The 26,047-nt window shown below is 42.3% G+C and overlaps 1 protein-coding gene across 3 annotated transcripts in view; it reads left to right on the plus strand.

The window, feature by feature from the left end:
• The first annotated feature begins 4,987 nt into the window (after positions 1-4,987).
• HSPA4L (heat shock protein family A (Hsp70) member 4 like) overlaps positions 4,988-26,047 on the plus strand; it is a 72,700-nt gene continuing 51,640 nt past the window's right edge. Inside the window, exons 1-4 of one of the 3 annotated variants that reach the window (XM_040966958.1) lie at positions 4,988-5,348; positions 18,019-18,080; positions 22,252-22,388; positions 23,867-23,989. In XM_040966958.1, coding sequence (XP_040822892.1) covers positions 5,242-5,348; positions 18,019-18,080; positions 22,252-22,388; positions 23,867-23,989 — 429 coding nt within the window. In that variant the 5' untranslated portion in view covers positions 4,988-5,241. Of the gene's footprint in view, positions 5,349-18,018; positions 18,081-22,247; positions 22,389-23,866; positions 23,990-26,047 lie in introns of all 3 variants that reach the window. The other 2 variants (XM_040966957.1, XM_040966959.1) reach the window with 2 other exon arrangements.

The following is a 26,047-nucleotide window of genomic DNA, read 5'->3' on the forward strand; positions in this document are numbered from 1 at the left end:
TTAAAATGTTATGCTTGTGCCTTTTTTGCCCTGACCCTGCTTTTATTACCACAGGATAGCAACATTTTTGTGAGGAGTGGAAACTGGCTTAAACACAAAAAACAAAGGGTATTTCTCAAAGAGGAAACAAAAGCAGCATTTTCAAAACCTCACACAGGGAGTATATCTTGTTTTTCAGAGATGCTGTAGAAGATCGTGCATTTGGATTCCCAAGGATTTTAGAACTTGTATGGATAAACGTGTTGTTAAGCTGAAGGGGTTAAGTTATATCCCCTTTGTGAGGTTATAAGTGGACAAAATTAGGTAGGTAAACTTATTAGTGCACAATGACAACATGTATTTTATGGAAATTAATCCAAACTATACTTTTGAATATAATGGTGTTGTCACTGGGATGGGAAAAATAACGCTTGAAAACACTCAAACCTGATTTCCTGTGGTGGCCAGCATAGCAAGTTTTACAGACAAGATAGGAAATATGTTCCTTTACTTCTGTACTAGCAGATAATTCAAAGAAAATAAAATAATAAAATGTTAAAAATAACTTCGCATATAAAAATTACTTAGCAAAATATAAACATTATAATTTTTACATGACAAGCTTAGGAAAAAGAAGCCTTTTGAGATTCTGAATGCCATGAATACAGGGAAACAGGAATTTTCTCATTAACTTCCTAGGCCAAGCCGTGTTAATTTGAAGGCTGAAAATGTATAGTTAGAACAAAAGGGGAAGAAAAGTTACACAGTGTCTGCACTGAGCTTAATTGTGTACAGCCTGAGCATCTCTCTTCCATACATGTTCCAAAATCTGAAACTTGGAACACCTCGGTAATACTTAAAAACATTGGAGTGTTTACAGTTTGTCATTTTCAAGTTAGAAATGCTAAACTGGTAAAGTTTATAAAAACAGTTAAAACTTTCTAAAAGACTAAGATCTAGAAAATCTTTAGCTTCAAGCATTCTGGAGCAGAGATACTCAACTTGCATTAGGTTAAAGTGCTACTGAGAAATGAGTCACAGTAAGCAAAAGCAAAGTCTAGATTCTTAAGGAAAGCATCTTTTTAGTCAAAACATCTAAAAAAATTATTATGGAGTAAATTATTAGGGCTGTAATATACAATCTCTTTGGGTAGAGTTTTATATTGTTACCCTTAAAACTATCCTCAATTTTTAAAATTCATTCCTCAATTTTAAAAATTCATTTCTCAATTTAATTCCATGTTTAATTCTTTAAAATGCTCTGTTAAATGAAGCCTTTCAAGTTGGTAATCATTTATGCTTCATAGAAATATATTTTTTTTTGTGGAAAATTTTACAATTTTCTCACAAAGGAGTAAGAATGAGAACGTAAGATACTGGACCTTGTGCAATGACTCAGTTGGCTAAACCCTTGCAAGCTCTGGAATCCCATATGGGTACCAGCTCATGTCCCAGCTCCTCTTCCCATCCAGCTACCTACTTACGGCCTAGGAAAGCAGTAGAGGAGGGCTCAAAGCCTTGTGATTCTGTATCATGTGAGAGACCTGAAAGAAAATCCTAGCTCTGGCTTCAGATCATCTAAGCTCCAGCCATTGTATCCACTTAAGGAGTGAACCAGACAATGAAAGATTGCCTTTCGAGTAAAATAAATAAATCTTGGGCCCAGCTCAATAGCTTAGTGGCTAAAGTCCTTGCCTTGCATGTGCCAGGATCCCATATGGGCACTGCTCCACTTCCCATCCAGCTCCCTGCTTGCAGCCTGGGAACACAGTAGGGGGTAGACCAAAGTCTTGGGACCTTGCACTGCATGAGAGACCTGGAAGAAGTCCTGGCTCCTGCCTTTGGATTGGTTCAGCTCTGGCCGATGTGGCCACTTGGGGAGTGAACCAGCAGGCAGAAGATCTTTATATCTCTCCTTTCGGTATATCTGTCTTTCCAAGAAAAATATATAGATCTTTTAATATTTTCAGAAGGAAAAATATCATGCTGATGAGGGCCATCACCCAATTTTTACTATTTTATATTCCTGCTCTGTATTAATGCTTTGTATTTAAAAGTTTGATACCCTTACACAAATTTGGAAATAGTAACCTCATCAACCTATATGTAAATTCAAAAAGGGCCCTTGCAACCCAAACTGCTAGTGTTCCCTATGAGCAAATCCTGTGCTGTTTTCTCTATATGTGCTCCCCAACTCTCTTTAGATTCAAGTACCATATATATACCAGTGATTGTTAGATTTCATTGTAGGCTACCACAGATTCTGAATTTCCAAATGTATGTTTCTACCTATCTCTTGTGCGTTACTGTATGTGTCAGACTTCCTAAATCCAACATTCTTAAAACTTTCTCATTGTCTTGATTTCACGGATGTGCGTCTCTCCTTATTGCCTTTTCACCTCTCCTGTATACTCTTTCCCTCATACCCTCATTAGTAGAATATTGGGTGTAGATGAGTCCAATTAGACCAGGTGCTTCTAGCCCCAAACCCATTCCCTGTAGTGCTCAGCTTAACCAGTGTGAATCAACTCCTTAGTCCACAACAAGAACCTGTGTGCCTGTTTAAAACTGTCTTAATCGATTAGCGCAAGAGGAGCACTCATAGTTTCTAAGAGGATTAAAGGCCCCACTTCTTCCAGTAGGGATAAACTGTAAGCTTCTCACTTGTTTGGACCCTAGGAGGCAACCTCAAGCTAGCTGGGTTCTGCTGTCCCTGTAGGAGACCTCGCTTGAGTACCCAGCACCAACAGTTGTGGACATTTGGGACTGAACCAGCAGATGAAAGTGCTCTCTCCCTTTCAAATAATAAGTCTTCAAAAATAAAATCACTATAATCACTAAGGAAATTTAATCAGTGACCATAAAGTTACTCATAAATGCTACGCAAAGATGTTTTACACACTTGTCTTAACAAACTATCACAGATAAAACTCTTATTTTCTGTGAGGCTAGATAACAACAAAAAGCATAAAGAAAGGAAAATCAAAGTCCAGCATCACTTAAGAATATGATCACAAGTGAAATATAGCATATTTAAACACAATCAGAACTGTTATGGCTTATCTGGTTTATCTCAGGAATACAAAGCTATTTGTTATAAAGTCTTAATGGCAGTGCATTAGGTGTACCTGAGGCTAAAATAGGGATCTGTATGACCCCCATTGCCCCGTCATGTTTTTAACTACTAGGTACTCTCACATCCTTCCACAGATTGTAAGGAATCTGAGATGAATAACCCTTCGCTCTGACTTCAACTGTTCCTTTTTTTTTTTTGAACTTTCTTTTTCATAAAAAAATCATTCTTTACTCATTCTGCCTTTACAGACAATGTAAATAAATGGAATAAGTTCAGTAGTCCTAGTTGAGTTTCAGGATATTTGGAAATCAATCTAGGTGGTAGTGTACCCAGAAAGCTAATGGCCGAAGAGATCAGGTCACTGATAAGGGTTCAAGTCGGCCCCGCCCCGAGGGGAGGGGCGCCTAGGGGCCCAAGGTTCTGTTGTGGGTGCAGCGCCCAATCCCTGTGTCCTGCTCACACACTGCCTGCTGAGAGGCAGATCCACCTGTATCCCAGAGGGCCGCGTCCACCCTTTGAAGCCAGCCTTCATTCAGTATGCTGGCAACATGAAGGGAGGCATAATTCTTTAAAGAGGCCACAGCCCAAGCAACGCTGTACCATCCAGCCCTTCAAAATGGATGTCACGTTCATCGTCGCAACAACTGCAGGAGCCATTGCTGCCCTGGCTGCTGCTGGTGTAGCAGGGCTTTTGATCGTCAAAGGCCTCAATTCTTTCAAGAAGCTGTCAACTAGGGACCGTGAGAGTACTAAAGAATCTGGTAAAGACCCCACACCTATTTTTATGATGAAAACCAATACGAAAAATAGGGAACAGACAACATACAAAGAACCCGACGAGCAAGATCTGGGAAGGCAGGAAGAAGCAGACGACGACATCGAAGGAGGAACACACGGAAAAGTGGAGCAGAAGCAACAGGGACTACGTGAACAGGTGAACGGCGAGGTACAGAGAGGGCAACCAGAAGTGGATAACGCCCACGAGGAGGAACGAGGAACGCACAACGGAGTGGACAAGGAGGAACAGGGCAGCCAAACTTGGTAAGTGTAAAGGTTAACTACAGCCAGGCACCAGGTATCAAGTAAAAAAAAAAAAAAAAAAGACTGGACCACACCAGGCACCTTCCTTTTTTGAGGACCTGGGGCCGTGGCCTCCAGACACAGGTTTGTTTGGCGTCTAGTGAAAGAGGGATTTGAGGTCACCTCCCTGTAAAATTTATTTTCAGAGGGGAAGGCTACATCTTCTAGAATGGTGTGAATGGGAGATGCCCGAAGGGGAAGTTATATTTCTTGGCAGAAGCGTGGCTAAAACACAACCTAGAATGCGCTCACTGTGCTTTCACACCCCACGCAGCTTGTGAGGCGCTAGGACTCACGCTGCCCTGCGGGGCGGGGCGCGTCCTGGACACCGCACAATGGGCGCCACCTCACAGAGCCCCCGGTCGCGGGCGGCGAGGCGGAGCGCCACACGGCGGAGGGGCCGGCACATGGGCCCCTCGGGGCGGCGAGGCCTGCGGGTGGGTGTCCGGGCAGCTCCCCTGCGGCCCGGCCTCCGCAGCCTCCTGGGCCCGTGACAGGCACGCCTCCAGTTGCCCAAACCACCTACAAAGGAGCTCAAAAACACTGTTTACAAACGGCGGGCGCCTCTCACCCAGCCCACGGCAGGGCGTCCAGCCGCCCGCGCTCAGACGAGCGGGCCAAACCCAGCTTCTCCTCTGTCCCTCCCCGCCCTCCTCCCGCTCCTTCCCGCCCCCGGATGGCTCAGCTGCCTCCATTTTCCAGATCTTTCTCGAACCCGCGGCTCCTCGGGCGGCCGTTGCCCGAGCGCTGACGGAAGCAGCCGAAGTGAAGGCTCCGAGCAGCTTCGGACGCTGAGCGGCGGCTCGCGCGCCTCCCCGGCTGCGGAGCGCGCAGGCGCAGATCCCAGTAACTGCCGGTTGGAGGCGGCCGAACCGCAGTGGAGAGAGACCTAGGCGTCCAGACGCGGCGGAGCTTGCGGCGCGGGCGGCCTCTACCCCCTGCGCGCCTCCCGACGGTCCGCCCTAGGTTTTTCTGCGTAGCGACTTGGGTGTCATTTCTCCTTTGCTTCTCCTAGGAGTGGCAATCCCGGCAGCAACAGCTCAGAAGCGGACGCAGTTCCCTCGTCGGCGATTTCAGTGCCAGCACCCCGACCTTTAGGAGGCGGGATGTCTGTGGTTGGCATTGACCTCGGGTTTCTCAACTGCTACATCGCCGTAGCGAGGAGCGGCGGCATTGAGACCATCGCCAATGAGTACAGCGACAGGTGTACCCCGTAAGTGTCGCCTGTGGTCATAACGCTGACCCCGAGAAATACTTCGTCTCGCCCTTAGGTTTCTCCTGCCTAGGTCTCACCCGGCCCTCCTCCCTCTTCCCCGGCGCTTGCCGACCCGAGAGATGACAGGTGCAGCCCATCAGCTGCAATCTCTGGAGACCGCTGTTGGCGGCCCCAGGTGGCGGTCGGACTTGTTCTCCAGCAAAGCGGCTTTGCGTTCAAGGACAAGGGACTTATTTGCACATCTCTCCTTTGTGAACCACACTCCCCTGGCCTCCCCCACGCTGCTGGCCCCCCGAGCTTCGGCTGTAGGTCTCGGGAAAGGCTTGGTTGGTGTGGGATCGTCTCTGGGAGAGGGTTTTGCTTGAGATTATCCCGCAGGCATCCCCAACCCCCAGCCCAGCTAAGAGCCCAGCATTCCTCCCCCCCTCCCCTGTCTCCCCACAGACGGCTTTCTCCCAGGAAAGTAGGAACTGAAATATTTGATTATGCGCATCAGAAGATGAAATACAAGTTCGTCTGGCCCCGAAAGCCATTTGGAGGGGGATGGGGATGGGGCAGAGGAGGTGAGACCTGCCAGCTTGTGCAAAACCTGGTGTCATTAAAATTGAAGGTGGCCTGTCTGGTTTGGACGCCTCTGTTTCAGTGTTGCATTAGCAGGTAGACTGGGAAATGAGAGCTTTTGGCTTTCTGTGCTGGGAATGCCTGTCCGTTTGGTGGAAAACATTAGAGTGGAGTTCTTCTGAAAGCGGATTTCTAAAGAATGAGTGGGGAGTCCGAGGCTACCATCCTGTATAAACATGATTATGGAGTGATTCCATTGTGACTACTGAACCTGAAGGACTTAAAGGAGTGGCATTATGGCATGAAAACGTGTTTCCACATGTTCTGTTGTTCCTCTGACCTACGAAGTTTGTTGGCCAGGGATGAGTAATTGATTGCTGGGATGTGAAAAACTAGCTTCTTACTGTAGGCTTCTTGTTACCGGCAGGATTGTGGGGAAACCAACTGTTCATATATTTGTTTTTATAGAAAGATAATTAAACATGTTGACCCTTCTCAGTGACCCAAAATAGTATAATACCTTAAATATAAGGATAATCCTAACCGAGATCGCCATGAAGTCATCTTTAAACACTCAGACTTCTGCGGTTTTGTAAATCATTTAAAAACATGACAGGAGGGATTGACAAATACTAAACTTGAAGCAGTCTGTGGCTTAGTTTATTTCCAAGAAAGTACTAGATCACTACTTTTTCTAGATGAGTGTGTTATATTTCTGCTACTGAAATTGTGGGTGTTTAAATCCTCAAATATTGGCATAAATCAGATAATCCTCAGAGTACTGTTTGAATACTTTGTTTCTCCTTACTACCTCTTCTGGCTTTATGTCCGATGTGTAGTGAAAATAGTAATTGTGAACTGTTGGTGAGTTTGCCTCTGACCGGATATGGGCTTCAGCCAAGAAAGATGGGCAGGTTACACTCACCTCTTTCAGCTGAGTAGGCTTGAATAAGGACAGTCTTTGCCTTCAGTGAGTTAATCCCTAGAAAAAAAAGTAAGTGGTATGATGGGTATTTGTCTAGTCCTGAAGAGTCTTACCCCAAGAGATTAGAAATTACATCTGTAAGAAAGTTTCTTGCATCTCTGGACTCACAAATCTCTGTAGAAGTGCATCCAGGACTGCTTGAAGAGCCTGGCCAGACTTTTCTCACAGAGTTCTTTAAAAAGCAGACTACTAGAGGCTCTCGAAGTCTCTTTGCTACTATTCTTAGACACTTCGGTGTATTGACTGATTCTGTTTGGCTGAAATTTCGTGTGCCATTTCTGATTTGTGTGTCAGAAACTCAATGTTAGTATCTGGTGAGCCTCATCCAACTAGAAGGTTGGGGAGGTAGATGGATTGAATTTTCACTTAGCTGGCATCAGTAATTGCTCGTCTCCATGGCCCTGCCCTGTCGTTTACCTCAGGGTATAGCTTTTGTTGTAAGTGAAACAAAATACTTCACAGTGGTTCTGTTCTCTTGTTTTGTGTATGCACTTTGTGGGCTTAAGTCTTTAGAAGGAAACATAGTCCTTCCTGGTCCCAGGACTCATATCCATTTATGGAGTGCCTAAATGCAAAAACAATTACTGGTGAAGAAATTAATTCTCCTAACAAAGCAGAGTATTTAGTAACATGTATAAACAAACTTTTTAAAAAATGCATTACATGTTCTAGTTGCTGACATCAAGGTCAAATGACAAGAGCTACTTCTAAAATGGAAATACATTATTACAGGATCCTTTGAAGAGAGGAAGGAAATGTTTGATGTAGTTGCTTTCAGAATCAGCATCTATAGTTTTTCACAATTGTTTTATTCTTTAACATAGTTGATTATGTACATACGGGAGGATTTCATGTGTAAAGCAAGGACAGCTTCATGGAAAAAAGCCTTAAATGTGGCCTAAAATTAAGGGACCAAAGACAACGTGTACAATATATTCTCCAGATTTATCTTTTTTTAAGTTGTTTTTAAAGCTTGTTTAAGGAGAATTAAAAGTGTTTGTAGAAAATAAAATTTGAAAATGAGTTCATTCTAGTGAAAAAAATTGACACATAATTTTCATATAATGCATTTTTAGTATGCTTTTTGAAAACCTCTCATGTGCATGGATTTTAAGACATCTTTACACCCAAATAAATTTTTACTTCTGTTTTCAACAAATGTTTTATTTATTCAAGCTTCAGGGGTGTTATGTTTCACAGGACACTTTTTGGAAACGATAGTCTATGGCAATAGTTCTCAGTTGGAGGTGATTTTGCCCACTAAGGGACATCTGGCAATATTGAGATATTTTTGGTTGTCATAATTGGTGGTGTAGAAGAGGGCATCTAGTAGTTAAGACTCCAGAGATACTCTGGGAAAATCTTATAATTCATGGTGCAGCCCTGTTGTAACAAAAGTTATATGGCCCCAAATGTCACAGTAGCGTCCAAAGCTGATAAATCCTTCTCTAAGGACAACTTGAAACAGTTTGATTATTCAGCAGTTAACAGTTTGAGGCAGAGTCTAATGCAATGTGAGGGGTTGACCTTTTGATTTAAACCTTTAGATTGACCTCTTATATCATTTATCTAGTCATTAGGTTTACCATCTACATGATAGTGTAAACACAATTGTGATTCTATGGAGTTGATTAGAGAAAAAACAACATTAGGGCTATTTTGAAAGTTTAAGTAGTAAGGTACCAGCGCTGTGGAATAGCATGTTAAGCCATTACCTGCAGGCCAGGCATCACACATGACTGCCAGGAGTAATGCTCCTCCACTTCAGCTAATGCGCCTAGGAGACACCAGAGAACAGTTGAAGTGATCGGGCCCTTGCATCCATGTGGGAGAACTTGAAGAAGCTACTAGTTCGTGGTTTCAATCTGGCCCCACTTGGGGCATTTTGGCTATTTGGGTGATCTCTGTATGTCTCTCCTTCTCTGTTTTGATCCTAAAAGTTTAAGTAGCAAAAAATGGAAAGGTTTTGTATTCTTAGTTTAGATTGACAAGAAAGAAAGCAAATGTACAGAGCTTTATTTTTATTGGAAAGTCAGATCTACAGTAAGAAGGAGAGACAGAGAAAGTTCTTCTATCTGCTGATTCACTTTCCAAGTTGCTGCAACGGCTGGGGCTGAACTGATCTAAAGTCAGTAGCCAGGAGTTTCCTGTAGGTCTCCAATGCAAGTGTAGGGTCCCAAGGCTTTGGGCTGTCTCAACTTCTTTCCCAGGCCAAAAGCAGAGAGCTGGGAGGTAAGTGGAGCAGCGAGGACATCAATCAGCACCCATATGGGATACCAGTGTATGCAAGGCGAGGAGGACTTTAGCCACTAGGCTTACTGTGCAGGGCCTGAGAGCTAATTTTTGTTTGTTTGTTGTTTCAAGTGTTTATCATTTGGTGTGTAGTTTTTAAAATTATAAATTTTATTTTTTTGTAATGTTTACATAGTTGAGAGGGATACATGCCTGTGTGCATCACCAACCTGTACTTACTCTGGCACACACATGCTCTAGTGGAATGGTCGCATACCCCAGCCTGGTTATCCCCCTTAACCCAGCTCACATGCAAGCTAATGAGTGTTGTAGCCCTGCCCAGTGTGGTCTGCCCCCAGTCCCAGCTCTCACGCTCACTAGCAGAAGTGGCCCAGCAGGGAAGTCCATACCACTCCCCTGTGGGATTGCCTCCATCCTGGGTTTTAGGTGTGCTAGTGGGAGCTGCGGCCCAGACTGGCATGGCTTTCCTCACCTTGGCATCTACCAGCAAGTGCTAGAGCCTGGCTCAGCCTGGCCTGCCCCAGTTCCAGCTCATGCTGCCAGGTGCTATAGCCTAGCCCAGACCAGCCATCCCCCAGTCCCAGCCCTAATGTGAACTGATTGGCGTTATAGCCCAACTCAGTCTGTCCTATAGTGCAGTCATGGTTCTCACATCTGCCAGTGAGTGTTACGAACTGGCTCAACCTGGCCCTCCCCCAGACCTGACCCACGTGTAGACCATCTGGCACTGTAACCTGGCGTGGTCAGGGCTACTTCTAGCCTTTGTTCTTGTGCTCTGGCCCAGTCTGACTTGACCCTCCTGTCCTGGCAGGAAACCAACCCCCCCGCCCCAGCCACCCATTTTGGCTGTTACTGTTGAGTAACGACAGCCCAACCAAGCCTGCTGAACCCCCAGATTCAGCTCTCATGTGGTTCAGCAGATGCAGAGATCTATTTCAGCCTGTCCTATACCTACCCTAGCTCTTGTGAGCACCAGCAGGTACTGGAGCTTAGCCCAGTCTGGCACACCCTAGTCCCAGTCCATACCCATGCTGAGGAATGCCACAACCTTGTCCATCCCAGTTTGCTGCCCACAGTCCAGCTGTCATGCTCACTAATGGGAACCACAGCATGGCATGGGCGTCCCCTTAGTTCCCCACCAAGCTTACTCCCAGTCACAGATCTTATACATGCCAGTGGTATCTTCAACCCAGCCTGGCATAACCCTTCACACAACTTGGCCTTTGCCGTCAGATATTGTTGCCTGAATTGGCCTGGCCTGCCCCTAGTCCCATCCCTTGCTGGTAAGTGCTGCAGCCTAGCCCTGCCCAGCCTGCTCCCATCCCTGGCTTTCACACAGAAGGAATGATAGCCTAGCCTGGCTCAGTGTGGCCCACATCCCATTCTGGCTCCCTCACATGCCAGTGTGCTATGGTTGACCTAGTCCTGCCCGTCTGCCTCCTACCAAGCCACCCCACACACCTAATAACAAGTGAAACACTCTTTCCCAGCCTGAACAACATCTAGCCCTTACTCATGTGCTCAACATGGGAGCTATGGTCCACAAGGGACATTCCCCAAGATCGGCCTCCAGACCAACTCCTAGATTTCATATTTGCCAGCAGGTGCTAGGCCCTACCCATCAGTCTGCCTCCTAGTGTTGGACTTTATTTATGCTGGTGGATGTTGTGTCCTGGTCCACCCTGTACTCAATTCTTGGGTACACCTGGACCAGCCCAGCTTGTTACCAACCCAAGTGCCCATGAGTGTTCAGTTCCGTGGGCATGCATAATTCAGTCTGTCCCCACTCCAGCCGTCAAGCAAATCAACTGATATAGCAGTTCCACAAGGGTGATTTTTATGTGACATATGTGTGAAACATAATGTGTATTTCAAAACCTAGCTCGAATAAATTGATAGCTAAATATACTGTTGTAACAGAAATTAAACTTTTGGGAATCAGCCTAAGGAAAACATTTTCTGTACCCTTGAGTGATGGTAATGAAAAATGAGAGGTATTTGGAAGTGTGTGCAAATAATTGAGTCGGGAACAACTTGATATTTTTTTTTACATTTTTTTTACATATATTTTTTTATTGCATTTCATTTTATAACAACACTTTATAGGCTCTGATGTTTCCTTTCCCCTCCCTGTGTCCTCCCCCCATGGTGGATTGCTCCACCTTATTGCAGTATTACAGTTCAAATCTAGTCTTGTTTCTTTCAATGCAAGCATGTGCCATGCATAGACCCAGTATCTTATTGCCCAGCTGAATTCAACAGTTTCTTGGGGAGACCATCTCTGATCTGGAGACATAACTGGCAGATTATCGTTCTGACCAATTAAATGCCATAACATAACATCAACAACAGTTTCCAACATTATGGGGTTAATTGACATTGTGTTGAGTGACTGATAGACAATGCGAGTTCTTAACCGCATCCTAAGACTACTTCATTAACGTTTCAATTATAGTTTATATACAACTGGCTTCTATCTACCTTAAAATGGCTATAGATACCATTCAGCTATCTCATGTCTATTTTTATTTTAGTATTTAGCAGTTTATTGTGTTGAAGCATAATTTTTACTGGACTTGGCAGAATTTAGGATAGTCTAAACTGGCTTACACCTTTAGCAAGGCATGTGACATCCATTGAGGCATAGAACACTGTTGGGACGGGTATGCAGAGAGATCCTCCATACCCTAGTTAGGAGTAGTTTATTTTCATGTCCTACCTAGTAAGGTATGTGTGAGTCCCTACTAATCGTTTCCTGTCTAGTTCTAAGCTTTCCTTGTTATTCTCTGTCTATTTTAATTTTGTTGTTGTTGTTTGTTTTGTTTTGTTTTGTTTTGTTTTGTTTTGTTTTGTTTTGGGGGGAGCTCCAGGGCGACCCTGATGGTCACTGCAAGAGAGGGTGGGGATCCAGTACTGGAAATAAGCAAGGACCAGAGAAAGCTCCTCTCCCTGGTCTCAGACGGAGGGTGTTTATTGGGAACAACTTGATATTAAGACAGCCAAATAAGCAAATTTACATTCCTTTTTGATAGAAGAGTCACAGGAAGAATGTCAGACATCCACACATTATTTTGTTGGGTATGCAGATTTTTCATTCTGGTAGAAATTATGTTGAATCAAGGAATTGTTGGCAAGAGATTTGAAGATGTTCTTGCAGCCACTGATTTCTGTAATCCTTATTTTCCTGTTTTTCACCTAATTTCAATTGGGTAAGAGTACCTTTCATTCCCTCCTGCATCACCTTCCCATCACTTGAACATTTCATTTGTAAATATATGCTTGAATCTGTTAGGGATACATTGAGAAGCTCAACATGTATAAAATAGAATTTGTGATTGCTCCTCCTCAAACCTGCCCCTCCTGCAGTGTTTACTGTCTTATTGAATGACACTGTCATTTACCCTCTATGCAAACTGGAAATTTTAGCATTGTTCCTGTCCCTTGCTTCTTCCTACTGTCTAGTATACCACTGTCCAATGAAAATAAGCAAGACACATACTTAATTTTAAATGCTTTGCTAGTTACCTTAAACAAGTAAGAGGGCAAGCTGGCACCCACTACTCTATTATCCCATACATGTGCCAGTTTGAGTCACAGCTACTACACTTCCAGTACAGCTTCCTGGCAATACACCTTGGAAGGCTGCAGAAGATGGTCCAAGTGCTTGGGTCCCTCTCACCACGAAGGATACCTGGCCAGGCCCAGATCTGTCTATTGTGTGCATTTGGGGAATGAACCAGCAGATAAAAGATATCTCTATTTCACACCCCTTCTCTAACACTGTCTTTCAAATAAAATAACCTTTAAAAAAGATTTTTTAAAAACAGATGAGATTATTTGAAATATACTTAGTATATCCAAAATCTTTTTTTTAAATTGATTTTTTATTGGAAAGTCATATATACAGAGGAGGAAAGACATGGAAGATCTTGCATCTGTTGATTCACTCCCCAAGTGGCCACAATAGCCAGAGCTGATCCGAAGCCAAAAACCAGAAGCCTCTTCCAGAACTCCCATGTGGTGCAGGATCCCAAGGCTTTGGGCTGTCCTCTTCTCATTTCCCAGGCTACAAGGAGGAAGCTGGGTGGGAAGCAGGGATACTGGGATATAAACTGGCACCCATATGGGATCCTTCATGTGCAAGGTGAGGACCTTAGCCACTAGGCTACCGTACCAGGCTAATATATACAAAATCTTATTTTCACAGTTTTTAACAAGATGTTTTGTTTTTAAAATATTAAATCTTCAAAATTCAGGGTATATTTTGTATTTCTAGTAAACATTCTCATTTCAAGCTAGTCATATTGAATATGCTAAAAATCCATAATGTGACTACTGTGTTGAACAATGAAAATCTATTACCAAGTCTTTTGACTTTTACCTCCTAGATATATCTTATTTCTGCCTTCTGTGTCAGCTGCCACTCTCCTGATAAAAATCTCTGATGTATGCTCTCATCAGGTCTAACAGTAGTTAAACTGATCTTCAACAAACTATCGTTTCTATCCCATCTTCATTTACTCTTCTGTCAGATCTCATCAATTTCCCTTGGTGAACCTTTCCTGACTTTCTTCCTTTGTTCTATACTCTGTAGCATACTCTATTCCGGAACCTAGTTTACCTTCATATGTATGAGTCTCCAGCATTGTAAATCCAAGAGGCACAAAATCGTATCTCTTTTTTGTCCCTCATTGTCTTTAACGACTCATCAGAATTTTGTACATAGTCAATAAACACTTATTAAATCTACTGAATGAATTTTTTAACTGGTTTACTTTCCATGAATATCTATTAATTCCGGGCCCGGTGGCGTGGCCTAGCGGCTAAAAGTCCTCACCTTGTACGCCCCAGGATCCCATATGGGTGCCGGTTCTAATCCCAGCAGCTCCACTTCCCATCCAGCTCCCTGCTTGTGGCCTGGGAAAGCAGTCCAGGACGATCCAAAGCTTTGGGACCCTGCACCCATGTGGGAGACCTGAAAGAAGTTCCTGGATCCTGACTTCGGACTGGGCATCAGCTGTTGCGCTCACTTGGGGAGTGAATCATTGGACAGAAGATCTTCCTCTCTGTCTCTCCTCCTCTCTGTATATCTGACTTTCCAATAAAAAATAAATCTTAAAAAAAATAAAAATAAAGGAAAATCTATTAATTCCCCACTTAACAGTGATTTGTTCAATCCTTTCCAGTTTGTACTACATGTTAACATATAATATCTTCTGCATTACTTAGAAATATTTAATGAAGTCTCATTATCTACTGAATAAGTATTAAATTTATAACCCGGACTATGAGATCCTATGTGATATGGCCTGATTGTTTTAACAGATTGCCATGCGAAGCTAGCCAGGGTGTGTTATTCCTAGTCTCCAAATAGGCATTATCCTTGGGAGTCATCATTCTATTTGCTAAGTACCTTCACTGTGTACTAGACAATGATGAGGACCAGTGCTTTTTGGTAGAAAAGCACTGTTCTGTGTATCTGTTGTGTTCTATGTAGATTTTATTCTTTATAAACTCAAAATGTAACTTGTCCAGAGGGACTCAATTTTTCAGTCAATTTAAATTTTGCTTGTCAGCTATGCCTGGTGGCTCCCATATTGGATACTGCAAGTTAAGGTAGTGGGGATATATTACCTTGATGGAGTTCACCATTTGGAAAGATGATACAGTTGGTAAATAATGTCAGGTGGTGATCTATACTGTGAAGAAGAATGAGATTGGGCAAATCATATATGTGTGTTTGCATAGAATCGTTAAAATGCCAATTGGGCAGAAACCTGAAAGCATAAGAGTGTAAGCCATATAGAATATTTAGAAGTATTCAGAAAGATAAAATAGCATGCACCAGGCCTGCAATGTGGCCTAGCGGCTGAAGTCCTCACCTTGAACACACCAGGATCCCATATGGGCACGGGTTCTGGTCCCAGCGGCTCCACTTCCCATCCAGCTCCCTGCTTGTGGCCTGGGAAAGCAGTTGACGACGGCCCAAAGCCTTGGGACCCTGCACCCACGTGGGAGGCCTGGAAGAGCTCTTGGCTCCTGGCTTTAGATCACAGCACTGGCCATTGCGGTCACTTGGGGAGTGAATCATCATCAGATTTTCCTCCTCTCTGTATATCTGACTTTGTGGTGAAAATAAAAATAAATCTTTAAAAAAAGAAAACAACAAAACAAAAAACACTTGTTTCTTAAAAAAAAAAATATATCATGCACCAAGATTCTGCAATGGAAGCATAGCTGATGTAATTGTAGCAATCACAACTTTGGTGGGCCTCCTGTGAAAAGCAGCCCTTGACCAGATCATGAAGGGCTTTAGTGGTTCTTGGAATAACTTGTGATTTGCGGCACTGTTGGAGGGTTCTTTTGCATAGCAGTTTCATGGTCTAGAAGATGACTTTGAATGTCAATGTTGAGAAAATCTACCTGCCTTATCCTATTTTGTGTTGCTATGGCAAGCTATTAGAGAATATGGATAACTTAGAGAATTATTTCTCTCGCAGTTCTTGTGGTTAGATGATTCTAACAGATAAGATCAGCTGGCCACTGGAGAAGTGGGGAGGCAATCAGCTGCACACAGCAGGAGAGCTAATCTGGTCACAGGGGATCTAACACACTTCTGAGAGATAGGGCTTAGTTCTTTCTGAAGGTGCTTTCCTGTAATCTTTTGGTCTCCATTAAGGACTCACCTTTTAAAAGTTGCACCATCTGAATGTCATTGCATGTTCTAGAGCATGAACTTTCAGGAGACATGCCGTATTAAAACGTCAAGTATCAATATATCAAGGATGTGCCTTTCCACAAGACAGATAATACGAAATTTTATCTCCTTTGAAGTCTTAATTTAGAAATTACCTCTTATTTTTTCAAAGTCCTCATTTAAAAGTGATTTTTTACTGTTAATGTCATGCATGATGCTATATAGTCTATATGTTGATTCTGCCAGATTATAAATTTTCCATGAACCAAAAAGTGTGTTGTGTATAAGCACCATGCCTTTAAATGTCTATATTGTTTCCTGTAGTTGTAACTGAAATCATAGAAACATTTTCTTGCATCAATACATTTTGATGAAAATTTATACTTTTAATAAAATAGTGGATATTTATATAATTTTTTTTAAAAAAAGATTTTTACTTGAAAGAGCAGAGTTACAGAGAGAGGAGACACAGAGAAAGAAAGATATTCTGTCTTCTGGTTCACTCCCCCGAAGGGTCACAACAGCCAGAGCTGGGCTGGTCAAAAGCCAGGAGTCGGGAATTTTCTTCCGGGTCTCCCACGTGGGAGCAGGCAGCCAAGGACTTGAACCATCCTCTGCTACTCTCGGAGTCACATTAGCAGACAGCTAGATCTGAAGGAGAGCAGCCAAGACTTGAACCAGTACCCATAAGGGGTGCTGGCACTGCAGGTGGATACTTAATTCACTATGCCACACCACCAGTCCCTGTATTATCTTTTTATGTTTTGGCTATCATGTAAAACAGATGCTTGTTTCCCATTTAATCTGCACAAACCCTGTGGGAAGGTATTATCATTGCTTCCAGGTGTAAACCTGAGTATAAATGATGATTATGTCATTTTCACATGATTTCTCTACCGTTAAATAGGCTGAGTTGGGGATGAATTAGAGTAGCCCTGCCTTACTGAGGCAGTTATTTCTACAAAAACACAGCATAGTATTGTCAGCTATTAGAATGCTTAAAAAATTTCATGTTTATTCTGATCACCAGTTTATTAAGGAAAGTTTAAAGATATGTTAAGTGGACAGTATGTTAGTTTGTTCAAGGGTTAAGACACTACTTGGAGCACTTGCTTTGCATGAGAATGCTTGGCTCAAGTGCTAGACAGTCTGTGTCCATTCCAGCTTCCTGCAAATGCATATGCTAGGAAGCAGAAAGTTCTTGGGTTTCTGCCAGCCACATGGGACTCCCAAAATGAGTTCTAGCTATTGGCTTCAATTTGACCCAGCTCTGGCTATTGCATGTAACTGTGGAGTGAACTAGTGTATGGAAGAAATCTCTTTCATTCTCTTTCCCCCATTCCTGTTTTTCTGAAATCAAATGCAAATGTTGTAAAAATAAAAATATACACAATGTTGGTTTGCATAGCCTATTTTAAAAATAATATGTTAAACCATATATCTCTTTTTATAAGGAGAAGTAGGGAAATAGCAGTATAAAAATACCATGGGAGGGCCTGGTGGCGTGGCCTAGCAGCTAAGGTCCTTGCCTTGAACGTGCCGGGATCCCATATGGGCACAGATTCTAATCCCAGCAGCTCCACTTCCCATCCAGCTCCCAAAGCCTTGGGACCCTGCACCCACGTGGGAAACCTGGAGGAGGATCCTAGTTCCCGGCTCCGGATCGGCACAGCACTGGCTGTTGCGGTCACTTGGGGAGTGAATCATCAGACAGAACATCTTCCTCTCTGTCTCTCCTCCTCTCTGTATATCTGACTTTGCAATAAAAATAAATAAATCTTAAAAGAAAAAAAGAAACAGGCCTGGCGGCGTGGCCTAGCGGCTGAAAGTCCTCGCCTTGAACACCCCGGGATCCCATATGGGCGCCAGTCCTAATCCCAACAGCTCCACTGCCTATCCAGCTCCCTGCTTGTGGGCTGGGAAAGCAGTCCAGGACGACCCAAAGCTTTGGGACCCTGCACCCATGTGGGAGACCTGAAAGAAGTTCCTGGATCCTGGCTTCGGACTGGGCATAGCATTGGCCGTTGCGCTCACTTGGGGAGTGAATCATCGGACAGAAGATCTTCCTCTGTGTCTTTCTTCCTCTCTGTATGTCTGACTTTCCAATAAAAATAAATCTTAAAAAAAATTTTTTTTAAATGGGAATAATTTTTTGCTTATGTCTTATTTAGGGCCTGTATATCTTTGGGATCAAGAACTCGAGCCATTGGAAATGCAGCTAAAAGTCAGGTAAGTTGTTAATGTGGATTTTTTTACTTATAGGAAGGATTAATTGCATCTTGATAACTAAGTCCCCATGTTATGTTGTCTAGGAAGAAAAAAAAATGGGAGGGAAGAGAAAGGTAATATCCTTGTAGCTTTGAAGATATACTTTGCTCTGATAGAAAACATTTCTTGAATTTTAAGTTTTAAAAACATAAATGGGTATGCTGTAACGCAGCATCAAGTTTTCCTTGTATGGTAACTTTCTATGAGGGATATTCTGTCTAGAGCATACACTTCAGTGACGAGTAATATCTTTGTAGAGGAGGGTAAGGAAAATGGAAAAACTAATTTCCAGAGTAATTTCATGTGGCTGAAACTACATTGCATGGAATCTGTTTGAGTATTTATATTTCAAGGGTTTTGAAATGTCTGTAAGCAGAATATTGATTTTAACAATCTGTGGTATAGGTTGATTTTTCCTTGGATTTATTTTCCAGCAACAAAAACTTGTTCTTTTTTACATTTGATGTTTACATGATTTGTCTTATGTTCTTTATAAAAGAATTTTCTTTAATGGGATTTTTTTCTTTCTCTTGTGCTTTGCAGGAATAATTATAATTGCCCCACATATGAATGTGTTTTCTAGTTTTATAATTACTGAGTTTTTGCTAAGATATGACCCATCACTTTTTTATATCAAATTCTGGATAGTCATCTAAGTTTTTCAAAGTCTCTAAAGAAAGCAGCTTATAAAATTATTCCTTCTAAAGTGTGGAATAGTTTTATATGTAACATTATTCTTGTAGCTTTCATCTCATAGTTGAAGATCAGAATCTATTTGGCTTCAAAGACCCATTTGAAATAACTATTTTATAGGGTTAACTACATGCTCTAGTAAGAAGATACATTTTAGTTGTATATGCTACTGAAACAAGCACTAGTTTAAACAAATAACTTAGTCAAAATATAAACCATTTGACACAGTTTCATTTAACTTCATACTACATGAAAGGTGTTACTAGTCTAGGAGCAGCTCTTAGCAATACAAACAACATGCCTGTTTTATAAAAATTAGATATAGAGAGCATTAAAAAATGGGTAATAAGCTTATTTAATAAAAGACACAAATGCAAGTGTAGAGAAATAAAATAAATAAAAACATTAGTATAAAAGTATTGAGGGAAACGATATATACTGTAAATAGGTCTTATTATATTATTAGAAGAGTTTTAAAGATTTGCTGTTTCTCTTTTGAAGATATTACTTCCCAGAATAGGAGGAGAAGTGCAGGTGGAAGAGCCACACTGAAGATGGGTGCATTCAATTTTTTAAAATTTATTTTAGTTGATTAGGTTACAAAGGGTCAAGGGCTATAGGAAAGTGGGTAATACCATTGTTTCCACAATAATATCATTTTTTCCTTGTATCTGGGGTCAGGGGAGAAGCAAAGGGAGAAGCCCCACCCAGGCTCCCACCCATCCCAGGTCCCTGATGTGAGGCACGCTCTGAGGTTCCTGCTCAAGCAGTTGTGATAGTTCAACAGGTCTGAATTGCTGCCAATCTCACTGTTCCAATCACAATGAAACCTATTCAGAATCCACTGGCTGACATAGTCTCTTCATGGTTGGAGTTCTGAGATCAGCAGTTTAGTTGGAGGGGACTCCAAAAAAACTTCTTCTGAAGTGATCCCAGACCTGATTCTTGTGTGTGCTTGCCAGTACAGGGTCTGGCACAGTCTGTCACCCCAATCAGCTTATGTATATGCTGGTCATTTCAGTTGCTGGGTCAGTTCTGTTTCCAGCCCTGTCTTCCACATGAACCAATGGGTGTTGTAGTCCAGCTCGATCCTACCCACTTCATACTCAGTCCTCACGCAAACCAGTGGGAGTTCCATCCTAGTTGGGGCGACTCCCCATAACCCCCACCAGTTCTGCTCCCTGCCCTGGTTCCCATGCTTGCCACTATCTACCACAGACTTGTTCAGTCTGTCCCACATCCCATTTAACTATGGTACTTGTCATTGGCCATTGAAGCCTAGTTAAACCTAACTAACCTACTATCCAGCCTACACACATACTGGCAGGTGCCATTCTGTCTAGTCATCCCTGCCCCATCCTGGTTTTCGTGCTCTCCTGTGGGAGTGGTAACCCAAGAGGGAGGTACCCACTATCTCCCTACTACACCACTCCAACTTCTGGATTATGCACACTCCAGGTGGTTCTGGCATTTGACTTAACAGAATTGACCCCCATCTGATGATGTGGCAAAGCCCAACCAACCCTTACCCACTCTAATTTTGGATTGTACTAGTTGGAACAGTCAGCCCAACCTGGCCCTTTCCCAGTCTAGCATGCATGAGGCCCACACGTGTTGTAGCCCTTCCTGGTCTGGTCTGCCCCCTTCCCAACTCCTGCTCTCCAGTGGGTGTGGTTTTCCAGCAGTGGAGCCCACATCCCCCTGCTGCCTTTGCCTTCTCCCACGTGTGCTGTTTGGGTACTGCAACCACATCTGGTATGCTTCACCCCACCTTGGCATTCCTTAATGTGCACTGGTATGTGTCGCGACTGAAACTGGCCTGACTATGCTGGTGCTCGGATTTGCCAGCAGTTGATGTGAAGTGGTTTAGCCTGGCCTGCCCCCACCTATGCAAAATCTATGCCAGTGGGTAGCTTCCTCCTGCCTGTTCTGGGTTGCTCCAGTTCTTGATGTTGGCTGTTTCAGCCCAGCCAAGACTTGTCCATACCCAAACACTGCTCACACATGGCTCAATAGGGGCAGAGATCCAGCCTAGTCCATCCTACATCTACTGACATTCTCCAGAGCGCCAGATGGTAAAGGCTTCTAGCCCAGCTTGGTGCACCCAGCCCCAGTCCACAACTGTGCCTAGGGAGATTACAGCCATATCCAGACCAGAACGCAGCCTCCACCCCAGCCCCCGCACCCTCCCATGAGAATCTCAACCCAGCAAGGGTGTTCTCTCACAGCTCCCCAACCGAGTCTATTCCCAGCCCTAAATTACGCACATGCCAGTGGGTGTTCTGACCCAGTTAGCTTAGCCCCTCACCTGTCTCAGCCTTTGCCTTCGATGCTGTGGACTAGTATCCCTGACTCATGCAGACCAGTTGGTGTAAGAGCCTAGATCAGAATGACATGTGCTCCATCCTGATTTCTGTTCTTTTTTGTGAGTTGAAGTTTGCTTGGCCCTGCCCAGTCTGCCCCCTTCCAGTTGCAGCTCGGCTAACCCCACATCCTATTTTAGGATGCACCTTTGGGTGATGCTGTCTTGACCTGCCCAGAATGCCATTGGTTCCTTCACCCGTTAGTGATGGCAGGTGCCATGGTCACACTTAGCTCAGCCCATCACCACCCCAGCTCGTGAGCTAACTTGCAGGACTTGTATTTCCACAGGGTTCAGCCCACACTTCCCCCACAGAGTTTACCACAGGACCAAGTTTTCTTGCATGCTGGTTAGTGTCTTGACCCTGCTGAATGTGACCAGTTCACTATTCCACCACCCGGTCAGGTATTTGTACCTAGCCCTGCCAGACAGGCCCCCATCCCTAGCTTTGGTGTGGACTGGTGTGTGGCAGTCAGTGATGCTCTATGCTAACAGCCCATCTCAGGATTGCTAATTGGGCTGGTGAATCAGTCTGGCCCAAATAGATCTTATGGTCTCTCCCCTCCAAACCATCAGGTCTCAATCCCCATGCTTGCCCAAAAGTTTCATGACCCTGTTACTGGGAATCACCTAGAATTCATCTCTCACCTACGCTAAAGCCAGCCTTATTCATGAGTGTCCCTAGGCAGCAATTTCATATCATAAAACCCCAGAGCTTGCCACTTGGCGCCCAGCAGGCAGAACCTGGCACCATTTGGTGCACTGGCCACCCAAAGCCAGGGACTCAGTCACTGCCTTTTGGCAGTGGCTTTGGCTTGAGCTCCCAGCCTTGGATCCAGCCCGACAGGGCCAACCCCCTGTCTACACTGTCAGGAGCTGCTTTTGCCCCCAACCCCAAGGCCCGGACCCCTGGGTGCATTCTAATTTAGTAAATTCTATAACTCAATCAGAAAATGAATGTGTGTAATTCTGAAACTGCAGATATATAATGAAGATGTTTGGTGGTCCTCAAGTTTTAAGACAGGTAGTTTATTTTGCATTAATTAATTAATTAATATAAATGTTCACTGCCAACAGATAGTCACAAACGTGAGAAATACAATTCATGGCTTCAAAAAGCTTCATGGACGATCATTTGATGATCCCATTGTGCAAACTGAAAGGATCAGACTTCCTTATGAGTTGCAGAAGATGCCTAATGGAAGTGCAGGAGTTAAGGTAAGCATTATGGTTCCAGGGTAGAAAAGCATTTGCAAAATAAATATAATATCACTATTTGTATCTGTAGTTTGACTATTTTCCTGTGGATATATTAGATATGCACCAAAGTGCATGAAATCAAATTAATCATAATCATTTAATTATTTGAATAAAGCACAGGTCCCTCAGTATTCCTTGGTCAGGAAGCTTTGTCATGTTTCATTTCACGTGTCTACATGGAAGATAGTCTGAAACTTATATATAAACAAAATTTTAAAAAACCTATATATAAATGAAGCAGTTATTTGGTTTTAAAAATATCTTCTAATTTCTTATGTATATCTTCTATATTTATCATAGTTTTATAGTCGTCCCCAGAATCTATACATTAAATTTCTTTTTTCAAAAACATTTAAAAAAATTTTTTTTATTGGAGAAGTCAAGTAATAGAGACAGAAGAAGACACAAGGAGATCTTCCATGCACTGGTTCACTCCCCAAATGCCCCAATGGCCAGAGCTGGACTGATCCAAAGCTAGGAACCAGGAATTCCCCTGGGTCACCCGTGTGGTTTCAGGGGCCTCAGGACTTTGACCAGGCTCTGTTACTTTCCCAGACCACAAACAGGGAGCTGGATGGGAAGTGGAGTGGCTCTTACTTGAACCAGCATCCACATGGGATGCCAGCACTGCAAGCAGAGGCCTAGATTGCTGTACCACCATGCTGGCCCCACATTTCCTTTCTTAAAACAAAAATATTTCTTTTTCCTGTCCTGAGGTTTTCCTTTTTCCAAAACTTTTATTTTAAACCTCAAGAGTTCTTATTTTCAAAAGTTGATTTGATCTTTTTGTCCATCATTAATTTTTCACAGTTGGAAATGAATGATAAAAAGTGTTTTTGGGTGCTAGCATGGTGGCTCAATGGCTAAATCTTCATTTTGCACATGCCAGAATCCCATATATGTGCCAGCTCATGTTCTGGCTGCTTTGCTTGCCATCTTACTCCCTGCTTGTGGCCTGGGAAACCAGGAAAAGAGGGCCAAAGCTTTGGGACCCTGCACCTGCTGGAGACCCGGAGAAGACTTTTAGATTGGCTCAACTCCTGCCGTTGTGTCCACTTGGGGAATGAACCAGAGATGGAAAATCTTTTTCTCTGTCTCTTATTTCTGTGACTCTGATCTGCTTTTCCAATTAAGTAATTTAAGTAAATAAAGTGCTTTTGTTGTACTAGAGATATGAGATAATAGAGTACTTCTGAAGATAATTTGCTTCTTTATAATACTGTATGTAAGGTACAGAAACCTGAGAAATGTGAGAGAATATTCCTGTTTTTAATGATGTGCTGATGCTAGAAATACAGTCTTTATACAATAAAATTTCTTTGAACAATGACTGCCTTTTTACTGTTGTATTTCTATTACTTACAGAATATAAATGCTTATTAAATATTTGCTGAATGAATATATCGCTGTTAATAAACACCAGCTTCTGGTTTTAGGTGCGGTACCTAGAAGAAGAGAGACCATTTGCAATTGAACAAGTCACTGGAATGCTATTAGCTAAGCTTAAAGAGACTTCAGAAAATGCTTTAAAGAAACCAGTGGCAGACTGTGTGATTTCAGTAAGTTTACTTCATATCAAATTCTTTTGAATATTACCATCCAGTATATTTTATATAGAAATGTTTTTCTTCCTTTACACTTTTTCTATATCCAGTAAATAACTTAAGTTCATTTTGACTTTTCCATAAAAAAAAATTACCAGGGGAGGCATAGCAGGTGCATGTCATCCTAGCTTCCTGCTAATAATGCACATCCAGGAGACAGCAGGGGATGGCTCACGTACTCCGCTTCCTGCTCCCTTCAAGGGAGACCAGTTTTTAGTTCCTCATGCTCAAGTTGTTGTATTTATTGGGGAGTAAACCAGTAAATGAAGGTTCTCTTTCTCTTCTCTCTCGCTGCCTCTCAAAAAAAAAAAAAAAGTGCGTGTGTATTTTAGTTATATCTTATTTGATAAAATTTAAGGTGGAATATCCCATAAAAACCCAAAGTGATAATCAACAAATCCTTAAAAACTAATGTGTGTAATTATGTTACTTAACATTGAAAGTTTCTCTGGGATCTGGAACTGTGCAATACTAGGTTGGCAGCATCCACCTGCGCTGCCAGCATCCATATGGGTGCATGTTCAAGTTCCAGCTGCTCCACTTCCAGTCAAGCTCCCAGAACTCAGGGGGGCTGCACCCACATAGGAAATCCAGAAATTCCTGCCTCAGGCTTTGGACCAGCCCAATTTCAGCCATTGTGGCCATTTAGCGAGTGAACTAGCAGATGGGCGTCACTTTATTTCTGTCTCTCCTCCTCTCTCCTTAAAATCTACATTTCAAATAAAAATGGACAAATCTTTAAACAAAAACTGTTTCAAGAAGTAGCACTTCTCACTTCATAGGACCTTAGCATTTGATGGCAAAAATTGAAAATTTCCAATTGGAAGTCTGAAGTTATACATATGTTATTTCAGAGGAAAGATCTTACGTCAAAGATTATGACAAAAAAAATTTATTTACCATATCTTCCCTCTTAAGAACCCATTAAATGCTGTTAGTTTTTAAGTTACAAGTTCTTTAAATGTGAATTTATGTTTACTATTAAACTTGACTGCACAAGTATAATGTCATCATAAAATTCACTCTTCAGTGAATTTAGTAAATTTAGTAATAATGTTTTTATTTAATTTTTGTAGTTGAAGAGCAAAAAGGACATCTTCCATCTGCTAATTTACTCCCCAAATGCTCTCAACAATGAAGGAGGGGCCACTTAAAATTAGGAACCCAGAAGTCATTCTGGGTCTCCCACATACATGTGTATTGCAGGAAGCTGGGACAGAATTGGAAAACTGATAAGAACCCAGTGGCAACTTCACAGCTGTGCTCCATAGTCATTTGGAACTTTTAATGGGAGGAAAAAAATGTTAAGGCTTAATATTTTGTTTTTCAGCTATTTAATAATAATAATTTGCTAGATACTATCATATATAGTCATGTTATTAATTTTCAGAGCTATTCTGTGAGATATAGTATTACTAACCTCCATTTTACAGATTAAAAAGTGAGCCAAAGAAATGTTAAATAACATGTCCAAAGTTAATATGATTAACTAGTGATAGAGAAATCTGTGTTCATAACTTTTCAAATAGGTTTTCACTTGAAAGTTTGTCAAAATGAAGCCATTTTTTAAAAATCTGCCTTTAAATTTTTCTGCATTAATTTAATTAACCCTGATTTTATTTTAATATCAAATTATTGTCTGAACAAAAAAAATGTGGGCATTTTTTATAGTAATGACTTTGTGGTTGGTCAAAACAGACCCATTATGAGCTATAAAAGAGCAAGTAATGTGTCTGTTTTATTTCCTAGTAGGCAGGAATATATCCAGAATATAAGTGGTTCAATCAGTTTTAAATGAACTGAAATTATAATTTAGATTTTTGTCATGATAATGCTAAATCAAATTATGAAAGCTTATCAGACAAAGTTGAGATTATTTTAATAATATGGGGGAAAACAGTAGGGGTGGGAAGAAGGAGAAAGGAAATCTCTGTGCCTATAGAACTGTATCATAAATAATTAAAGGGCCCGGTGTAATTGCTCAGTGGCTAAATCCTCGCCTTGCATGCACCG

This window comes from Ochotona curzoniae, unplaced genomic scaffold (assembly GCF_017591425.1).
Source record: "Ochotona curzoniae isolate NIBS_2020 unplaced genomic scaffold, NIBS_Ocur_1.0 scaffold_4506, whole genome shotgun sequence".
Lineage (NCBI taxonomy): Eukaryota > Metazoa > Chordata > Mammalia > Lagomorpha > Ochotonidae > Ochotona > Ochotona curzoniae.